The following is a 21,018-nucleotide window of genomic DNA, read 5'->3' as shown; positions in this document are numbered from 1 at the left end:
CCATACAATAAAATCACATCTTTCCTTTTCATGACACAAGCAGCATGACACTCTCGCTCCCAAACTGGTGGAAGAGGAGAGGAATGCAACAGAGCGAGCAGGGCTTTATTGTCCTGACTCAGATGAAAGGGGACGTGTTGTCTTTCCATAGGAAGAGGGGGTTAAGGTGCAAAGGATGCTGGGAGATAGCATCCTCATCTACACTACATTGAGCTGGAACGAAGGACAGGCAGGAGGAGAAAACTGTGCAAGGGTAGCCCAGGAACCAGAGCTGGCAATCAGGGAGGAGGGTATTTGGTGGTTTGCCAGAAGACAACAGCCTTGTTGAACAGCCTGTATATAGCAGGATCCCTTCTTCTTCCAGACCAGCCAAGCACTTACCGCAAGACAATACACTTGCCTTTCTGACAGCTTTTCCCACCTGAGAAAGCCTCCTTCCCCACTGCCACCCAGGGAACCCAGCCCTCACCACCGGGCTGAGGAACTTCCTGGTTTCTGGCATCTTCTGAAACACCTGAATACTCCATGCTCTAGTTAAAGGGAATGTAGAGTGGAATCAAGCAGCCACATAGACTTCAGCCTTCACAGAAACCTTCTATCAAACTCTCTTCTCTCCTTCCTCCCCAGGCCATCCACAGGCATGGGTACTCCAGAGACACTTCCAAGTACTGATGCACCAATGAAACTATCCTCTCCACCGAACCAAACTGTGGGAAAGGTTCTCTTTAGACATGGGTGGAAAACAAGATGCTCATACAGTGTTCTAGGCATGGAGGACCCATAGGACTACCGTGGTTTCTGATTCCAGGGTCACTCTGCTGCCACAGACAATGTGTTGGGCAATACGCGAGAAGGCAGGAGGGGAAGCACCCAGTGCCACAGCTACGTTACAGTGGGTAAGGCCTGATGTATTACAATATTCTTTTTACTTAAGAAACCTGAGTTTGATGCTCTCAGATGGATTTTCTCATGTTTGCTCTGGGGCTCCAGTCATTTCCTGACCCCCTCCCATCGACAGACATAGTGAGAGATGTTGGCAATAACTTGTGTTTCCCCCTTTCATGGGCTAAAGGTTTGTTCCCATTTCAGACGCACCACTGGGACAACCCGACAACTCCACTGAGAACGTTGGCAAACAGCAGAAGGAGAATTCAGTTTCTGAGGAGAAAACCTGCTATTTCCACAGGACAAAACCAGAACAGTCCACAAACGAATCTCCAGACCCTCCGGGAGTCACCCTGGGTCTCACCCAGTCACTTCCAGCCCATCCAGTGCTCAACAAAACACCCAGCTGTACACACTTCTAACGCCGATGAGCCTCCCCAACACCTCACCAAATGAGCTAAGACTGATGACGTGGGAGAAAAAAACCCCACCACCACCACTACCAGAAGAAAATCAGCAATAACAACCCAAAATAAAAAAGCAAAGAAGAGCTGAGAGTAAATTCCGACTAGCCTCAGTCAGTTCCTAGGAGTACCAGTGGAAGTAAACCCTTAAACCGCGTCTGTAGTTTGGTAAGGCACTACGAGGGAATGATGTAAAACTAAGACTGTGACAGTTGTAATGGCTGTGCCGAGGAACACACCACAGAGAGAAGGCAGCATCTGCACACACACACGCACGCACACACACGCACACGTACATACCTGGACAATCACATTTGTTACATGCCTATGTTATATCACTTTTCTTTGTGCAATCACATTGAGGAATAGTCTATTGGTATCGTTGAAGTTCAACACAAAAAGAGTAAAAAGGGCTTATGACCTGTATAGTGCTACATTCTACCGGGGCAGGGGGGTAGCTAAAATGTCTCCTCCTATACTAAAACGGCTAGGAACTGAAAAGGAAGAATTCCAAATAAAACAAAATTAAACACAACTGAAATCCAACATACATTATTAGAGATCTCATTTAAGAACAGCATTTCTCAGGGATTTATCCAGTGTGTTCAAGGAAAGGGAGAAACATCCCCATTGCTTCTGCTCTCAACCAGTGCCGCACAGCCTCTTTTGCCCAGGTGTATTTAAACCTTGCAGCGCTAGAGCCAAATTTACAGCACTGGGACATTTCCTTCTCCTCCCTCAGCCTCCCTAACCCACTTTCTGTTTCCAGGAAAAAAAAACCCAAATTTATGTATGCTTTGAGATACAAAGAGCACTGCAAAGATGGGGTATGAACTCTGAAATGCTGGATAAATCCCCAATCCATATACCTACTGGATTAAAAACCTAATGGATTTCATTGTAGGTGTTCTGGACAGCAAATTTCTAAATGTAGCTCACTATTGGATGAAAATAACCTTTAAAAGTCTGTTGGTGAAGTTCTTCAAAAGACAGGACCCGTGGGAGGGTCCTTCTGCTTCTCTCTTTCTCTCTCTAGTTTGGTGCAGAATGGTTGTTTTTTGTGGTTTGTTTTATATTTTTTTCTGTTCTTTTTTTTCCATTTTCTTTTTTTTTTTTAAATAAAAAGTGTAGAATTGGTTCTCCCCCTTCTTTCCTCTTTTTCGCTTCTTCCTTAAAGTCTCCTTCATTCAAGTTTCACGCGAGCCTCCCATTGTATTGTTAAGTTTGTCCTGTTCTTCAGTACAAAAGCATCCGCCTCACTTCCCCGGGGATGGGTGCGTCTCTCACTCCTTATTCCAGTGTTTAGATGTAAGGGTACTGGTTGACCTTGGTGGGGCTCAGTGGGTATCCAGTGTAGACTGTGGAGGCTGGAGAAGCACTGATATAGGTCTGATGGGCAAACTGAGCCTGGTACTGGCTCGGGTGGATGGTGGGAGAGGGCAGCACCCGCGGGCCCATGCTGACGGGGACCTGGTGGACGATGCTGGCAGGGTAGGTGGTGTGCTGCACAGTGTGCCGCGCAGACCCTTGCGAGGCCACCAAGTGCGCGACGGTGCCTGTGGAGCCCAGGGCGGCGGGGGCCGTGTATGTGTAGAGGTGGGGCTGGGTGGGCAGGTGAGCAGCGGCAGCCGCGGCCAGGTGAGGATGGACTGTACCGTGGCTGGGACTGTTGTGCGGGAAAGAGTACGGGGCCTGAGCTATTGTTGGAGTGATGTAGGCTTGCTGTCTCCGGTGACTCCCTGTGCGATCGGTCGTGATGTGCTGCTGGGCCTGGATAAAGACAGCAACAGTGACAAGTGGTTACAACACAGGAGATGGCTCTTTACCACCTCAGTGGTGCCTGGGAGCCTCCCTGCAACACGAGTGAAGTCCCCTGTGCTCCTCCTGACACTCTCAGCATCACCACAGTCTGCCCTTGGAACCGGGTGACAGCAAAAGTGTCCCTCCCAAGCCTAGGAAGTCCTTGTGGTTTCATACATTCACCTAAATGGCTCCCAAAAAGACATCAGAGTCCCCCAGTTTGAGCCGCAGCTACCACAAAGACCCAACCTTGGATGCCCAGCTCCTACGAACAACTTCCACAAGTCCAGTCACATGCACACGGCTTTTGTTACTGAACTCTCTGCTGAAGAAATGCGGTGTGCTGATAGCTCAGGGGGATGGAGCTGCCTAGCCATGCCTGGAAGAGGCAATTTGTTTTTGTTCATTTTAGGTCTTTGCAGTTACCATTTCCTCAGTTAGTAAAAATAACTACTTTAAAGACAAAACCCTCAGCTCGATCAGATCCTGCAGCCTTCACGTAATCAGCCATAATGACTTGAGCACAGGCAACTTCTTGCAGTAGGACAGCAGCAATGTACTTTTTCAGGGATTTCCTAAGCGGATTTTTTTTTTTCGCATTGCACAATAATGTCAAGGAGTTTTCTCAGTCATTTGTTGTCAGAGTATTAAATAACCATTAATGCAGGAATTAGAAGGCAAGAAGGGCAATGCTCCCTGTTATTTAATTCTATTCTTCCAAGCCCTCTCACCCTCTTTGTAAGCAATCCCTGCACTGTCATTGTGGTCTGAAATGCAGCAGCCACACTCTTCCTCCACTCTTGGAAACTGCATCTTGCCCACTTCCTCCATTTCACTCACTTTTATTTCAAGTTTGTTTAAATTTTAACATTTCAACTATATTTTTTTGTGGGGGGGTGGGAGGAGCATTCTTCTCCCCCCAGTTATTATTAAAAAAACCCCAACCCAGTTCTGCTTATATCCAGCTCTGGATACAAGCCAGCACTGCCCCTGAGCTCTCACGACTTTCTCCTGTTCAAACACTGGTAACTGTGCTGAAACTTCCCAACTCCCATCACGTCACCTCAGGGAAGAGAGATGCCCCAGGTGCAGTACATGCATAGGGCATTATTTACTGAAGCTCCCTGGGTGGACTATGAAACACCTTGAGAACAGCACGCTGCCAACTAACGGGACCTGCCCAGCTTTCAGTCCAGGTTTACTATGGGATGGGTGAAACTCAATACATGAGGTCACATATATGCACAGGGGCTCTGCTTTGCCTTGTCCCACCTGATGGGGACTTCCCCTCTCCCAGCCCTGCAGCTGGGCTGATGCACTCCTTTTACTTGGAAGATACTGTCCCCTCAGTTACTTATAGCTAAGGAGAATTTAGTCCTTCCTACACAGTCCTGCTTCATCCTTTGTGCCTGAGCTACTGCATCTTCTCTCTTACAGTATTACAACTCACTCTGTTAGATCACCTGACTTCAAAACACACGGTAGGAGTACTCAGGGGTGGAATGTGCACTACATCTGCTGCCTGAGCTCCAAGATCAAGGCCTGCAGTGAAGCTGAAACAAGTCAATCAAACTCAAGATGGGGCCCAACTACCATGAGACTGGAATGGGACAGCCCATGCTGGGGGAGCAGTAGGTAATGGCTGGATGGCACACCACCAAAATCAGTCTCGGCTAACTTACCTGACTTAGATTAAGAGGCTGCTGCTGCTGGAAATGTGCTCCTGGTCGCTGCTGCCTATAGGCAACGGCTCCAGACGAGCTCCCTGAAGAGTGACCGCTGGTGGAGGTCACGGTGCTGGAGGACTTGGACTTGTAGGAAGATGAGTGGTGACTGGTGGTGACTGTGCCAGGAAAGGAAACACATTTGTAGCTTACATCACATTCTTTAATTGCTCACCCTACCTTTTTCCTCACAGAATCTCTCCTCCAGAGTGGCTTTTGGGAGGAGGCATACAACAGAAGCTGGGTAAGAAAACGGTTTCTCTTAATTAACAGAATACCTCAGCAGCGGTTCATATACATGGCCAGCTTGTTATCCTAGAGGCAGATAAGCAGACCTGACATTTGGACCCAAACTGGGCCTGGAGAAGGCTTTTCAGGTCCTTCAGAAGTGCGAGAAACTTTTCTGTCAGCAGAAACGTACAATGGAGGTACAAATTCCAAGGAGAGGAAGGAAAGTACAGTGTGCACAGCACAAAAAAGCCCTGGCTTGGCTGACCTCATGGTGAGTAGGAAGGGAGGGAGAAGGAGCTAGTGGGGAGCTCACCCTCTGAGCCTTTGTGTTCACCAGCAGTGCGTCAAAAGAAAGGACTGCCAAGTAGCTCAAAGCCAATTGCTTCAGGCCAGATTTCCACCATAAGCCCCTTTTCAACACTTTGTACTATCTAGCATTGCAGAGGCTCCGGAGGAGCAAACCTCATTGGTCCATAATGAAGATCCTGAGAAACGTTCTTCCCAGAAACGTCAACAAATCTGGATGAAAATGAACATGTGTTTTCAATCTCTTACCCGTTTTAAAGTAAACCTATGGAAAGGCAAGGCAGCAAAGGTTCACACTTGCATTTGGGAGCCTTTCACATCAAATGTTGAGCTAAAGGCTGCATTCTGTTCTTGGGTTTGTACAGAAGTAACCGGGACTGACACTTGCCCCTGTGACTCCTGAGTGTACCAGGGCATCTAAATAATGCTATATGGCTCCCAAGAACAGATGTGTCACTTGAGAGAAGGGCAGGAGCACGGTTTCTTTGGAAAACAAAACAAACAAACAAACAAAATGAAACCGAACAATGAGATTCTTCGAAGATAAATCATTTATTTCTTACTAATTGTCTTGACGGAAGAGGTGCAATTTACCTGGTGCCAGGCTATCACACTCTACCAACACCTCACTGGCCTGGGTTTTCAGTGGTGGCACGATGATGGTTCGGGGGTTCCCACTGCAGTGAGTCTCTGGAACCCCTTTGGTGTCGTAGGTGTTCCCGTTATTCTGCCCTGTGCGATGCTGAACGGCGTAAGGGCTGTTGTTGCTGGAGGAATCTGAGTAGGGGGAGTCATGCACGGTGACACAGCTGATGACATTCTTCCTTTGCTTGGACAAGGTGCTGGAACACAAGCACACAAGTGGGAAGAGTGAATGGGCAACCGTCGACTCAGAAGCCACTGTAAGACTCTGCTCGTGGCAGACTAGCTCCGTAAAGGCACAGCACACCCTTCTGTCCTCTGCCAGAGACAGGCTGCTTAAGCCAAATCCCAGTCTTCAGAACTCACTCGTTGCTATTCCAGGAAAGCCTTTGTGGAGGTCAAGGAGTGAGTAAGACATTGTGCATAGATCTTATATTCATGCTGCTTAGAATAGCACTGAACCAGACTGCCAGATATATTTTCAGACTGCTTTTTATATACGTGTGCAGTAGCAGCCCAGCAGTTATACTATGCTTTGTTGCAAGTCTCACCACCCACAGAAAAACGTGGTGGTTTCTCCCAGACTTCCAGCAATGACTTAATAATAGATGCTATGAATTTTCATGCTTAAATCCCATGAATCTACAGAATGCACTCCGTTCTATTTACCAATATGGTACAATGGGCACATACTCCCAGTAAGCATATGAAGCTGAGGAACGAATGATGAAAAAATGAGCAAAGTATGGAATGCTTTTGTTTTTCTTTTCTTTCTCTGAATATGCACTGGGTCTCCTGCCTCTGGTGTGGATTATGAAGGTCCTGCTGCAGCTCATCTATCTATGACATCAAAAAAGTGATTAAAAAGGAACATCAACACTTCTAAGATTAGCGCTAGAAGTTCATTAGACTAGACTGCATGAGTACGATTGGGATTTGCTCTGCTATTGTATCTAATTATTCCTGATGGTTTCTCCTTCCTGTTATGAGCTTGTTTAGGGAGAAAAAGAGAGAGCAAGGAAGAGGAGAAAGGAAGGGGGATGGTGAAGATTTGCTTAAATGGCTCACATCTTTGACAGTGCACAGACCTCGACTACAGAAAATAGCTGCTATGTTTCACTGATTGCATTATGTTGTTATGGCAACTGAAGTTTTTAAAATGATGAAAAGAAATGGATGGCACATAAAAAGCTAAGTAATTATGTTTAATGGTAGAAACAGCCCCAACAGGAACAGGAATGCTCTGAAGAAAAAGAAATCCATCTCTTAACTTCTTGAGTGTGCACCTTAAAAAGAGAGAGATCCCTTTCCCATGGAGGATCCTCTCCATTCTCTCATTCTGGCCTGCCCAGTCAAGGGAACAGCTGATTAATCAAGTCTTATTCTGTGATGGAACTGTTCATTCCCTATTTCAGCATCACTACTTAGCCAGGGAAAGGCAGAGGAGATAACTGAGAATGGTTTTCCTTCCAAAGATATTGTTGGCCTTATTTAGGTCTCACATTTCTAAAAGAGCACTGGTGGGTTCCCTGCAATTTGTCCATCCCAAAGTTTCTCCATCAACATTCACAAACTGCAACTCACCACCTCACTCTGAAGACTTGTAATTCAAAAGCTATCATCTCCTCCATTAAAGAACACCTTGGGGTGCTGCATTCACAAGTTACCATCACACAGACTTTCCCTGGGCTATCATCACAGAATCCTGGTGTGCCTCAAAGACGACACAAGAACATGTTCAATGCACGTGAAAAATATGTCTTGAGAGGCCCCTGCAATCCTAAAGCACTGACATTTGAAAAAGGACAGATTATAGACAAGGAGGGGAAGTTGTTTCACAGCAGTCTGGAAAGTGGAAGCAACCCTTGCTGGGGCAGGGATCTTTTCTATGGAGAAGATGTATAACAGCAAACCCTCATATCCTGGCTTTCCACAAGGAGCTGGAGAGCACTGGATTAGAAGAGGAAAGATGGACAACTACTTTATGTGAAGAAAGATACAGCAGCTTGGATACAGTGCTACAAAAGAAGAATATTAAGCCAATAAAAATGACAAATGTTGCATCAATATTCCTCTCTCCTTCAGTAGAAATGCCTGTAATCACACATTTATGAGTATCCACTCTGCTTGCCCTTTGCAGCTACCCTTGGCTGCCAGTTGGGAAGAGAGATATATTCTCTACCTCTGACAGTTATTACACTTTATAAAGAAAAATCAAGTCACTAAAGAGTTTTCTGACAACTGATAAGGTCTAGCTATTCTTTTACAGTCCCTTCCTAATATAAGTGGCTGAGCTGCTGAACTGGAAACACTTCTTCTTGGCTGACACTTGACATGGGAAGGCTGAGCTGTAGAACTGGAAGGGTATTTTTCAGTGTAATCTGTGCTTTTTGTTGTTTTAAAATTGGCATATTTTTCACCAATTTGACTGAGGGCTTGTCAAAGCAGGGGCCATAAGAAGCCTTCTCCTTCAAAGTGTTACATATAGCAGCTTACAACAAGAAAATCAAGTAGATCTGTCTGGCTAAACAACCAAAAGTGATTCCAAACACAAACCTTTCTAGAGAAAGAGAGTGTAGCAGGATATTGAACTCATTTCATGGATGGGAAATTAAAAAGGACCAGAGCTGTGGTCCTGCCAGGCCTTATGCAAGTGCTCAGCACTACTGCTGTATGTCATCCACCAAAGTCAACTGGACTAATCCAGTAACAGAGCTAAAGCACACAGTTAAATGTTTGCAGGATTAGGGACCAAGTGATCAGCCTCTCGATTCAGCATGATGCCTCAAGCATTTCAAGCACATGAGGAGCCCCATTGAAAGCAGCTGCATTTTTGTCTTTAGGAAATGTAGCAACTGCCCTTGATGCTAGAGCAGGCAAGAGAAATCAGCTGGGACTATTCACACACACCCGGAGCTTGGCACCTGCTGTACCACAGCCTGCCCTGAAGATTAAGGGTGGGAATTTCAAAAGCATCAAAGGTCCAAGTCATGCTGAAAATCAGTTGATTCACTGGCTTAAAGATACATGTTAAACTGACATGGGGGCTTTTGAAAATACAACCCACAAGAGCCAGCGCTCCCTCTTCTTAAAGCCTTCTTGCTAGCCAGCAACTGTCCTCCTTCCAGCTCCCTCTGAGGACTCAGATGCTCTCCCCACCTCGCAGTAATGCAGGAGTTACCTGTGTAAGGTCCAGGCTGACCTACTGCTTTCCCTGCTCACAAACTATTAGGACTGAGAGGTTTTTACCTGTTGATACAGCATTTGCCTACTCAGCAAGCTTACTGTATTCCTATAACTCAACTCCAGCTTTTGAGGTTGTTTGTGCTTACATGGAAAAATACTATTAAAGCGTTGCCCCCTTCCTATTAAGCTCGCTCCAAGCCTGGTAATTGCCTTCCCTCCTGCAAGCACAGAAGCAGCAGCATACATGATTTAGTAGTGTTGAGAGTCACCATGTGATCCTGGTCAGCTTGTGTGCCTGCCTGCATTATGTGGGTACATGCACTTTAATTCTCTAGAGGAGGGAGGGGGGAAGATTACTGAAGTGGCATCAAATCCATGTACACAGACTGAAAAGCCACAAGCCAGGAAGGCTTTTTAACCCTTACTGGCTGGGCCTGTGTCCTACCTGTCAGAACAGCAGCTGGAAAAATATGCATTGCTTTGTAAGTTTATTATTAGTTTATGAGTGGTAGCCCATTGCCACCTGATCCTGAAGAGCCTGTTCTCAAACTTGGATACAAACCAATTCATGTCTGTTAGTTGTGCAGACATGGAGCATGACTGTGCCTTTGAACATGCAGAAGCAAGTCTTGGAGACAGCTCTCTAACATATACCACCCTCGTGAGGGCACAGCAGAGTTGGATGTGGGTCCCTATTCCCTACAGCAAGAAAAGACCTCAAGGTAAAGTCTGATAGAGGAAAGAGAAGTAATTTCTGCATAGGCAATGGGCAAGAAACTAAGGTAGGTACCTGAGAGATTGTTAACAGAATGCTGAGAATGAAAACTGAGCGGAAATTAAGGAAAAAGATGCTCAATTTGGTGCTAAAACAATGCTGAAGCCACTTAAACAAACAGCCAAGGACAAGGGCAGGAACAACAGGGTTTGTAACAATGCAACCTGAGATTATTTCTACTTGCTGAAGGCCCAGACCAAAAGCTTAGTATGTGATAGCATTGCGTGGAAAGAACCTTTTTTTCCCCGAGAATCCTGAGTTACACTCAGAATCCCAGAAAAGTCAAATGGTGTCTAGTGGGGCAATTCTGCAGCATGTGGTTCATCCAAAGGAATACAAACCTTTCATTGTGGCTGACACTACAGCAACAGAGGCTCTCAGCTCTCAAGGTCTGGGCCTTCTAGTCTAAGGGAAGAAAGCAGCCATTGCACAACTGCCTTTGAACTGGTGCACATATATACCATGGCACGTTAGCTTTACATTGTATCATGAAAATTCTGTTCCAGGCATCTGAGAACTTAAGAACATGCAACCTTTTCAGTTTGCTGCTTCAGAATAATCCACCTATTCTAGGAAAGTATAGAGCCAGCCAACAAAAACTCAAACTAAACTGCAATCCCTCTCTTCATGTTGAAATCTTATGCCATGCATAGCTCAGTGTTGAGAACATGCCCCTCTCTCTTCAGCTCAACCTCCATCCCGACCTGTTAATCTGCTCTCACCTTCTTTGTGAATTTGTGATGGCAAGAAATAATTATCAAGTACTACACTGAGGCCATTTTATTAGGCCACACAGCACATGCTGTAGCTATTTAAGTCATATATACTGAATTGCTTAGCAGGTTGTAAAGGTCCTGCTGCTGAAGGTTTGCTGAGAGGGCTACTGCCTATCTCTGTTATTTTAAGTATTAGCTGCATGTCGGTGTGCCTTCTGGAGATGGAAGGCAGCAATCTTTTTACCAAATGACTGTGGTTAGTCAACATATTGCTATGCAGAGTCAGTGCATTACTATGCACAGCGTAACATAGCCACAATAGGCTAGATGTCAAAAGAGAATTACAGACGGTATTTTGACCCTCACACTTGCACACCAGCAACTTGGCAAAAACACCTGGTTTCTGCTTGTCAGCAATTCCTGTGCATAAGGGGAATTAAAGTCTTCTGAAGCAGACTCCACCACCATTGCACTATGATGTGAATAAGGTGAATAATAACTTGCACCAGCTTAAGCACCTTTTAAGCTAAAGGTGACACCCACGCAGAGACCCATATGCTGTATAGTTTAATATACAATATACACTGTACAGTTTAATCTTAAGAGAAAGGGAAAAAACCCCAAACCCTGCAGTTAACCTTGTGCCAGTTAAGATGGCCAATAATGCAGTTAATCTGTATGTTGGCACAAGAGCTGTGGTCAGTCTTTCTTTCCCAGGAAGACAGTGATTGCTGTAAGGATCCCATAGAAAATTAAGCTGGAAAGGTGTTATTTAAGATACCAGAGCAGTCAGCGGGGAAGTGAGGATCCCTCCTGCCTCTTTGGGGTGGAAGCATCCACAAACCCACCCACCTGAAGGCCACCACTGTATTGCTTCAAGAAAGGAAGTAATGTTTTCCTTGGCTGCTACACTCATTGCTTGGATAGGAAGTAATCTAGAGATGTCACAATAGCCACTTCCACTGCTTTTCCTTCCACCCCTTCCTTCTGGATGCTCTGTGATGTGCCCCTTGGCAGGTTGTGGAAATACCCCTCACTGCACCATCCTTCTGCATCCTTCCTGCAGGACCATGTGTGCTCTCCCTAGCTCCAAGCCTCAATTCCAGGGTGCACTTGTGCCTCTCTGCTTTGTGTTCAAGTTGCTGCTTTATTTTTCTCCACTTCTAAGCTTCAGAAATATTTAATCAAGCGAGGATTTACATTTAAACTGCTGCACCATGTGAAGCTATACTGTGGAGTACTTAACCTTACTACTTGCTGAATATGTGCTCCGATTACTGAGGCTGCAGTTGCGCTGTCAGTCTGTCTGCCTGCTTGCAAGAGCAAGTAAAGAAATTTAAAAGGAATAGATTTATATGAAAAGCATCAAGTCTACTTTCTGTTGTTACCCTCTTCAGTGCTTTACTGGCAATGGTTAGACCTAAATTCTCCTTTCCGGAATAAATAACAGTCAGGGTATTATCTTACAGCACTGCAGTAAATGTCTCTTTGGCCTATAAAGTCTCTTTGTAAAGGCTGCTGAACTGAGAGTCTAGAAATTCAAAGGTGATATATACACAGGGTGAAAAAAAATGTTTCCTGTTCATATAATAATTTTTACATACATTTTTTTTTCTAGCATTCTATAGGACAAAATATCTCATGTAAAACTTTGTGGGCATCAAAACCCAGGCAAAACCAGTTTCATTCCATAAAAATGTTCCTTTCTTATTTTGAGCATTTCAATTTTTTTCCTATTATTTGCTTACATTTTGACAGAAAAAAGCAAACCCCTCCATTAAATCAGAAAAGAGCAGTCTTCCCTTTAATTATTTAATCTCCTAACACTTTCTCCCTCTTACTTAGAAGTCAAAACCTTTTGCAGTTTTGAAGCCTCCTCAGATTTCACTGACTTTGGGATATTGCCAGAAAAATCTCAGTGTAGCCTGCAAACTATACCCTTGGGTTTTGACAAACTGACTCTTTCAACCAGGAATCTGCCTCCTGAAAATCTCTGACCATTTCTCTGAGGACAGTCCCTGCCAAGCTGTACCTGAGGTCCCTCCTGTGATTCTGCCTCAGGCTGGAGCTGGGGCCCAGTAGATGGCCCCCTTTGACAAGGCTTTGTGGAGCAGGTCCTTCAGAGGCCACCTTGCGCCACCTCCCCAGCACCTTTACCAACAGGAGCCTGACATTTTCAGATGACTACTGGTTTTAAGAAAGAACAAGCAACGTGCTGGCCTACCTGCTTGCTCAGCTGGTATTTCATCAAGCATCCTACTTGAACAACTGAGCTCTTCATTAGCAAGAGGAAAATTGTGCCCATATCACACCAGATTCTTCAGATTTTTCTTTTGCCAATAAAAAAAATTGCATCCCCTGTACAACAAAAGCTCTCTCTGCTGCTCTGGTATTACAGAGCTTTTCTGTTGTAGTAAATCCAAGCTGTAGGGCTCTTTACTGCATCAGCAGTATCATATTTTATCAGCATTACCAGTCCTTCTTAAACTGAGACTTATGAACTCTTACATCGCTGAAGGATCTACTACTTCTCACAACCACAGGTAACTCTAATCTCTCAGTGCTGATCAATCAATAAAATAAAATAAACATTTTTAGTCTCATGGGTCAAAGAGAAATTTCTAACCCCATGGGAAATAAAAGAAGGAAGTGCTGTAGCAAATTCAGAAGCTGATCGAATGCCAGTGAAATGAATGCAAAGATATCACTGCTATCAATAGGATGGGATCAGTCAATTAACTTTGATCTATTAAGTGCTGTATGATTTTATAGTCGAATCTAGAAAAAAACTAATATGGTTAGAATGTGACTAATAGCACGTTTCAAGTTGTTCCTTATTTTTCACCCCACACCACAGCTATTGCCCAATAGAGTAGAATTTGCATAAACATGGGCAAGACAATGCATTCTTTGCAGTTTCGTTTTTGACTCAGATCCTGAACCTTTGGGCACGGATTACACTAAAGCACATACTTCACTGTCACTCCCATTTTTCTTGGGGCAAATAAAATAGGTGAGTAAGAAAACTTGGAGGTGATTTCCTAATGTAACATGCTTTCAGTAAGAAAGACCTCGACTTTGGCCAGGCAAAGTTCATTGGCATTAAATGCTGGGACAGCTTCCTTGACTGGAAGCTGCACTCTTGGTCCAGCTAAGAATCTAGTCTTCGATCTGCTCAGGTCAAAAGGCACTGAACAAGTTGATTTCACTCTTCCGGAGACTTTAACCAAAAATTCTCATTCTGGACATGCCGTTTTTCATCTGTGTCTCTGCCTCCAATTCTCCACTCGCTCTGGTTACATCTGCACAGGCAATTTAACTCACTCGAATTCCAAAGGTGCCCAACAACAGCCTGTGTCCATGCAAAATGTCTCTACATGGCTCAGAAATTAAATCTAGCTCTTAAGCTCTGGCCTTCAAGGAATGCTGGCATCCTGGCACTCTGTATAGATTTGCCATATGGATACAAAAAGTAGCCAGGGATCTGATCCCAGGCAGGAACATGTCCTGAATATGCTTTAGTCATATCAAAGCCAGTTCGTTTACGTAAGTCTGGCTCCTGGGACTACTTTCCTAACCCCTTGGCAGACCTTGCCTGAGTATTTAAATACCCCAAACTCCCAACTTGATTTCCAGACGCTTTCGAGAACTTTGTTCTGTCTGACTCCTTGGAGAGGTGCCGAGTGAAGAAACTGGTCAGATGGTAGCAAAGCAGAGGAGACAAACATTAGCTGAAGTGACTGTCGGATCCCAGCTCTTCCCTCCAACCTTGCTCTGAACCCAAGATGGTATCCAGACAGTAAGCATAAGTATTTGCACATGATTTCCCAAAGCCTGGGAACAGCAGCATAGGTAAATGTGCTTGCAAATAGCAACTGTGACCCTTGAGACACTTGCCCTCTTCATGCTGCCCCACCTCACCTTAGTTTTCAGCATCTCTTTCATCTTGCCCTTCCTTTCCTGTAAGAGCCCTGGAAGTGAGGGTTCCTCATTTATAGTCCACCTGACTTCCATACTGACCTTCATTCAACTCTTTCTGTAAACATGCTTTTTTCTCACTACCAAACTAAGGACTATGGTATGGTTTAGGGGTTTTAAAAGTTAAATATGTTAAGCTATCCTGTGATCAATTTTCCACAATAAACACTGGATTCATGGCAAGCCTGAACTTGAGAGGCACTGAGCTCTTGCTGCCCAGTGGAGTTCTCTGGTAGGGAAAAGGGGATTGGGAACTAGTGGTGGCTGTCAGGAGGCAGGTCAAAACTGCAGCCCTAGATGCCCAAATTATGTCTCCTCTCTACAGATTTCTAGCTTTTTGAGGCCAAATGAATCTCATTTGCTCTGTGCACATTTGCAGTGCTCCATTTATCACCACAGTGCAGAGCTAGGGATGGATATTTGCAGTGATTAAAGGAAAATCTGCCATGGAGCACATCCTAAATAAATAAAAACAATTCTCTCTCAACAATACTGGAGGGATAAGGTTAAAAAAAGTCCTAGCTCAGTTACCAACATAAAGACAGTGTAATTATTCAGCTGTTTGCAAGGCTACTTCTCCACAACTTATGAAGCAGAGTGATGTCTTGTGACTGGCATCAGATGGGAAACCAAGAGTGCTTGCATGTGATGAGAGGTGATGAAAAAAGCAGTCCTGGAAAATTAAGTCCTCTCTCATCCACAGCAGATGATCAGCAGTGGCAGTGGTCCTGGGCTGCACTGTTCACTCGGGTGAGTTAATTCTCTGAGGAGAAAACTCAGCCACCATGGTCTTCATAGCCTCATCTATGCCTCTCTGCAGAGTCAGTCAAAACACAACCAGTTTCTGCCACTTTTTACAATAGCTGAACGATGTTTTGGCAACACAATCATACCTGAGCAATGTTCTGACACAACCACTAATTATTTTTCAGGACCTTTTTAGGGTAAAGAGTACACACGGAAGGTGTCATTTAATGGCATTTATAGATGCCTGGATCACTCAAAAAGAGAAAACATAATTTTAAGCTACCTTCCTTCTAAGCCCTTCTTTTTGTCTTTGTTTTAAACAGCTTTCTGACTCAAAGATGCTAATCACCATAGGATCTTTAAAGTCTCCTTTCAATAGTGCTGTGAGATAAGGAGAAACATTATTTCCTCTTAGAGAAGTTATGGCACAGAGAAATTACTACACTTCCCAAGGTCACACAGCAAATGGACAGCAAGGTAGGGAACGTCACCTAAGTCTGCGGAGTCCTCAGCTAGTATTTTATCACCTCCAACAAAACTTCTCTTAAATGAAAGATAACCTAGGTGCTGAGACCCTACTGTAGCTCCAGGGACACTCTATTGCGATGCTCCAGGACATCTTTACCTCTGCCTCTCTCTCCTGCACACAGAGAAGAGCAGAGAGCTGCTGCTCACCTGGTGGGTGCATGCTTCTGCTCCTCCTCTTCATCTGTGTCGCTGCTGATAGTGATGACACTCACGGCGGGGCTAGGGGTGTCGGGAATGATTATCGTCTGTCGCTGCCGCTCCCGCGTGGTGCTGGTGGCCACATCGTTCCAGCCGCACGTGACAGAGCTGCTGCAGGCAGGGCTGTTGTGCACCATGGCACAGCGGGGAGGCGTGTTCTCCTTCACTCGTTTTGAACGCTGAGGTGAGCTGATGGACTGAGAGGATGAAACTTCATAGGTGGATGCATTTCTGGAAATGGGAAAGGTTGTTAGTTAAAACTCAGTTTGCTGAAGTTGCCCGTTGCCATGGCTTTTGATTCCTGGTATCCAATTCACTGGTTCCGATGTATGTAATCTAGGAAAACTGCAGAATTGTCATAGTCCTCTTCAAAGGACAGACCTATGCATATAATTGCATATGCATGACTTATTCATATAATTGGCTGAAATGTAGTTCCTTTTAGTAAAAAACTCTATTTTGTTTTCCCTAGAAATTGCCAGATGAGAAACACTGCCTCCCGGGAGACTGCACTGCAAGGTAGAGGCCAGTCACACAGCACAGACATACAAAACCCGGGCAGGCTCTGTATGCCTTTCCCTTTCTAATAACCCCTTTCTCCTGTACCCTTCATGGATGCATCGTGATCAGATACTTTTTGGCCAGAAAAAAACCTAATGGTAAAATTAGAATTTGTTGTGGAAAACATCAGCCATTTATCAGGAAAACTGCTTTTCTTAGTTGAAAATTGAATTTTCTGTTTAAGAACCTTTTCAATAAAGATTTCCTGCTCAATGCTTCATCCTCTCGGGTAGAGGAGTCCCACGGATGGGTGCACGTATATGGGAGGACATACACTCAGTTTCATTTCATTCCCACCTGAGGCAGCAGATACAGAATATATAAATCAGCAAGAAAAGAACAATCTTTTTATTATGCAAGAGAAAAACGTTCTCAAGACCTGTTTTATTTCCCAGCCTTGCTACTTCTGCTTCCCTGCCTTATAGATGGAAAGGGCCCACTGGATCAGGGATCTGAACACAAAACCTGTCCACCAAACAGTGCAGCACAGGTCTGCAGATGGGATATTTACCAATGCACACTTACTAAAGCCCATTTCACTAATTTCCCACAATTTTTTTCTTTATTTCTTTTTTCTGCTTATTGCAGAACATTCACGGACTCAAAAATGAAAAAGTCCCTAAGTTCTGGTTTTGTTCTACAGTGGGGCTCAAGCCTGGGCTGCACATTCAGACTGGCCTGAAAGCTAACAAAAAGAATAGGTGACATCCATCAAAAGGAAGTCACTCTGGACCTATCGCACTATACCAACTTACACAGGGTCTTTTGCATAATAAATGGCTGCACACTAGCATTTACAGTGCTTTTTGAATACCAATGAGCAGCATGGAGTACCCTCCTCTCCAAAGGAGCATGCTCCTCATTTGGCTACAAAAGCATCACTATTAATGAAGCTGTAGAAACCCTTTGCTCTGAAAGTGTCCAATTCCTCCTGGATGCTGCCACCCTCCCCCTGGAAAGGGAAGGGAGAGGGGAAGCCCTGCACTTGCAACAGGCACTCTCTTTTGTTGCCTTGCTGCAGATGTAGCTGCCTCTCTACATCAGGAATGGACTAAGACAGCTGGAGCTCACCCAAAGTAAATGCAACATTTGGGAGCAGATAAATGGGCAGGATTTAAATAGCGGCCTCTTAACTAGAGTCAAATTGATTGTGAACTCAGACCTCCTCTGGCTCCAGTCCAGTCCCCCAGTAAAATCACAAGCTCCTCTGTTTCTGCCAGTGCACAAGGGGTGACCCATTTTGGTTCCTCTTTTGCACTGTTCTGAATTTTTAAAAATGTTACAACTTCAGAGCCCAGAGGACTTTCCCCAGAACAACTGCACATACATCTTAAACAGCCTTGTCCTCTGGCAAAGATTATGGTGCTGGGGCAGACACTGCAATCATCCTGTCATTTGTGAGCAGTGCCACATAACACAGTATGAACCAAAACCCAGTCTCCTATGACAGTTGGTAGATTCAGGTGTCTAAAGACTGTCCCTGTATGAGATGTCCTTATAAAATGCTCCCTGATTTATGCTGTCATGATTCTAAAAAGGCCAGTGCTGTTATTTGTTGCTGGAGAGCTGCAAGGTGGCCTAGAGCCACCCCAGTCCTCCACACTGCATGGCATTAAAGCTCAAAAGACAGGTCATCATCCCATTGCTTTTGAAAGGGCAGACCTCATGTGCACACATGAGTTCATGTTCCAGAAGATGCACCCAGAGTTGCACCACCCTGTGGAAATGGAGACCCTGCACCTCAGAGGTGCTTCTTCAAGATGATGTGGGAAGAAAACATGTGGTGACTAGGCATTGAGCCATGCTGACCTGAGAATATAATTACTTTTTTAATTATGGTGACTGCAAGGCCTTGAGTAATCGCAGCTGCATAATGAGACATATGAACAAGTCCTCAGTGTCCCATCCTGCATCCCCTTCCAGCCACTAGCTCCCGCACAAAATGATTCTCACTGGGTATTAAATGTGCCTGACTACCTCTTACCCCCTCCTCTCTCCTGACCTGAGTATGGAAGTGAAGAAGCAAAGAGCCCAAAGTCACAAAGTGCTGTCTAATCATTCCTAGGCCATGGAACACACTATTTTGCCCCGCAGATGTCAGCGAACATCCCCCTTGTCAGCATTCCTTCATTGCAGGGCTGAATTCAGAACCACCCAGGTACACCAGGTGGTGACAGGGAGCAGTGGCACTCACCGAGGTGCCGACTGGTGCTGCTTGCTCTTCCTGGCAGAGGTGGTGGCAGCGGGCGGCTGGCGCATGACATGTGCAACACCCACGTTGACAGGCTGTGCTGCAGGGAGGGTGACGTGGCTGGCTAATAGTGCGGGCTGCTGCATGATGGGGTTGTAGTGGCTGCCATGAGCATGGCTGTTCCTGCAAAGTTGGGAGACATGCACATGTTTGACATGCCTCTTTCACAGGCTCCCATTGCCTTCACCAAGGCTCCCTTCTCCGGGGGACTCCTTGGCTCCCAGTCTCCCCTGCATGGAGCATTTCCCCCATGGAAGTGACTGAATGGAGTGGCATGGGCACAGCACTCCAAGAATGGATGATGGAGAAGCTGCTCATAGCTCTCAAGACAGGTGGGCTGCCCTTCTCCCCCTGGTTCTGCAGCCTCCCAAGACCCCATCCCTCCCACCTCTTCCAGCACTGCTGGGTACGTCAGGGAGACTCCATGCGCCTCCAGTTTACCTCCAGTCTGTCAGTGGTTGGGTGCCTGCCATGGACTCTGGGATGACGGTGGCATGCTGGACAGAAGTGTGGGTGGCCACCCCAGTCAGCTGCTGCCAGGCCGGAGGGAGCAGGATCTGCTGAGTGCCACTGGGCCATGCTTGCTGTCAGACAGAGGGAAAACAATTTCTTAACAAGAGGTGTCATACACTGAGTGTGAGTGGTGGTCCATGCTCAGCTGGAGCTCTTAGTAACAATCATGGTCATACTACCTAGCTCTTACAACATTTTAGTCAGAGATGACAAATACTGCTAGGAAATCACAATTTATCAATATAGAGAGCGCAAAGGAGGGGTGGGAAATATCCTTACCATCCAAAGCACCAGCTGTGTTTTAAACTAGGAATGGGAGGGATCGAATTTCACCAGCATTTCAATCCAAACATCAAACTCTTTAATTTTTTAAAAATTTTTAATTTTAATTTTGACTCTCCAAATCAGCTGGGCACCATGGCCCCATTGTTATTTCCCCCCTCCAACAGCCAATTTTCCTTCCCACCCCAACATGACCCAAAGGAACCTAAAGGATCTAAAAATGAGAATTAACTTTTCAAGGATCAGGAAAGAGAACAGGGGCCTGGTGCCCCCCTTACAGGGGTAGAAATCTCTGCCCTGTGAGTTAAGCCATCACTATGCTATGCAACCATCCCTCCAGCTACACCACCACAGGCATGATTCAGGTCATCCTGCTCTGGTGACTTCACACACGAGTCAGATGATTGTTTTTTTGACTTAGGAAACTTTCATTCCTATGTGTTGTCTGAAGGCAGCTGCGGCAGCTTCTCACTGGCTCGGCAGGGCTCTCCTTAGTCCCAGCCAGTGCTACTATATTGGACCCCTATTGTGTTATCCCATAGCTCTAAGGAGGCTGAATTTTAGAGAGGAGGCTTCTTGCAGGCATGCATTTGTCCCCATCTCTATCCTCGCAAGAATCCTGATTCTCTCATATCCCCCAGCAAAAAAGAAAATAACAAACAAAAAAAGCACCACCCCACTCCAAAAAAAACTAGCTTTTCCCAGTTTGGCTGCAAAGTTTGTCTGCCTTCTAATATTCTATGTTGCTGAGGCAGATGAAAAGATTGCTCTGTGAGGCCTCCCAGACACATTTGCGATCCACAAAGGATGGACCATCCCAGGGATACTGAGAGCTGTTCATCTAAGGACCCATAACCACGGACTGGTGCTGCTTGGAGCAGATAGGAAGAGGAGGCAAAGACACAAAAAGATCAGGGAGGAAAAAAGCTTTTTTCTCCTTTTTCTTTTTTTCCCCAGCTTTGATTTAAAAGAGGAGACTGAACTACTGTTGCAGTCAGTCCCAGGGGGACTACCTGGATTTACTTGCAGAGAAAACCGCTTCCTCCCTTTTCAGGAAAGAGAACTGAACAAATCTAAGCTCCCTTCATGACTGCAGTGCATAAATTCAGATGCAGCACCAGGGTCCAGGCACAAATTCCTCACTTATTAGGTAAGGACCACTGAATCATTTAATCTGCAGATAAGACTTGTCTAGGCTGATCCACTAGCACAGCATGCTGTGCTTAAACAC

General features: G+C 45.3%; 1 protein-coding gene across 3 annotated transcripts in view; it reads right to left on the bottom strand.

Moving 5' to 3' along the window:
- Positions 1 to 2,458: 2,458 nt before the first annotated feature.
- HIPK2 (homeodomain interacting protein kinase 2) overlaps positions 2,459 to 21,018 on the bottom strand; it is a 135,023-nt gene continuing 116,463 nt past the window's right edge. For all 3 annotated transcript variants that reach the window (XM_034063364.1, XM_034063365.1, XM_005150452.4), the window contains exons 10-15: positions 19,434 to 19,576; positions 18,936 to 19,115; positions 16,130 to 16,411; positions 6,005 to 6,252; positions 4,832 to 4,992; positions 2,459 to 3,119 (exon numbers count right to left, since the gene is read on the bottom strand). In XM_034063364.1, the coding sequence (XP_033919255.1) occupies positions 2,652 to 3,119; positions 4,832 to 4,992; positions 6,005 to 6,252; positions 16,130 to 16,411; positions 18,936 to 19,115; positions 19,434 to 19,576 (1,482 nt within the window). In that variant the 3' untranslated portion in view covers positions 2,459 to 2,651. The remainder of the gene's footprint in view (positions 3,120 to 4,831; positions 4,993 to 6,004; positions 6,253 to 16,129; positions 16,412 to 18,935; positions 19,116 to 19,433; positions 19,577 to 21,018) is intronic.

This window comes from Melopsittacus undulatus, chromosome 5 (assembly GCF_012275295.1).
Source record: "Melopsittacus undulatus isolate bMelUnd1 chromosome 5, bMelUnd1.mat.Z, whole genome shotgun sequence".
NCBI lineage: Eukaryota > Metazoa > Chordata > Aves > Psittaciformes > Psittaculidae > Melopsittacus > Melopsittacus undulatus.
Note: the sequence above shows the minus strand (reverse complement) of the source record. Positions and strands in the feature narration are given on the sequence as shown.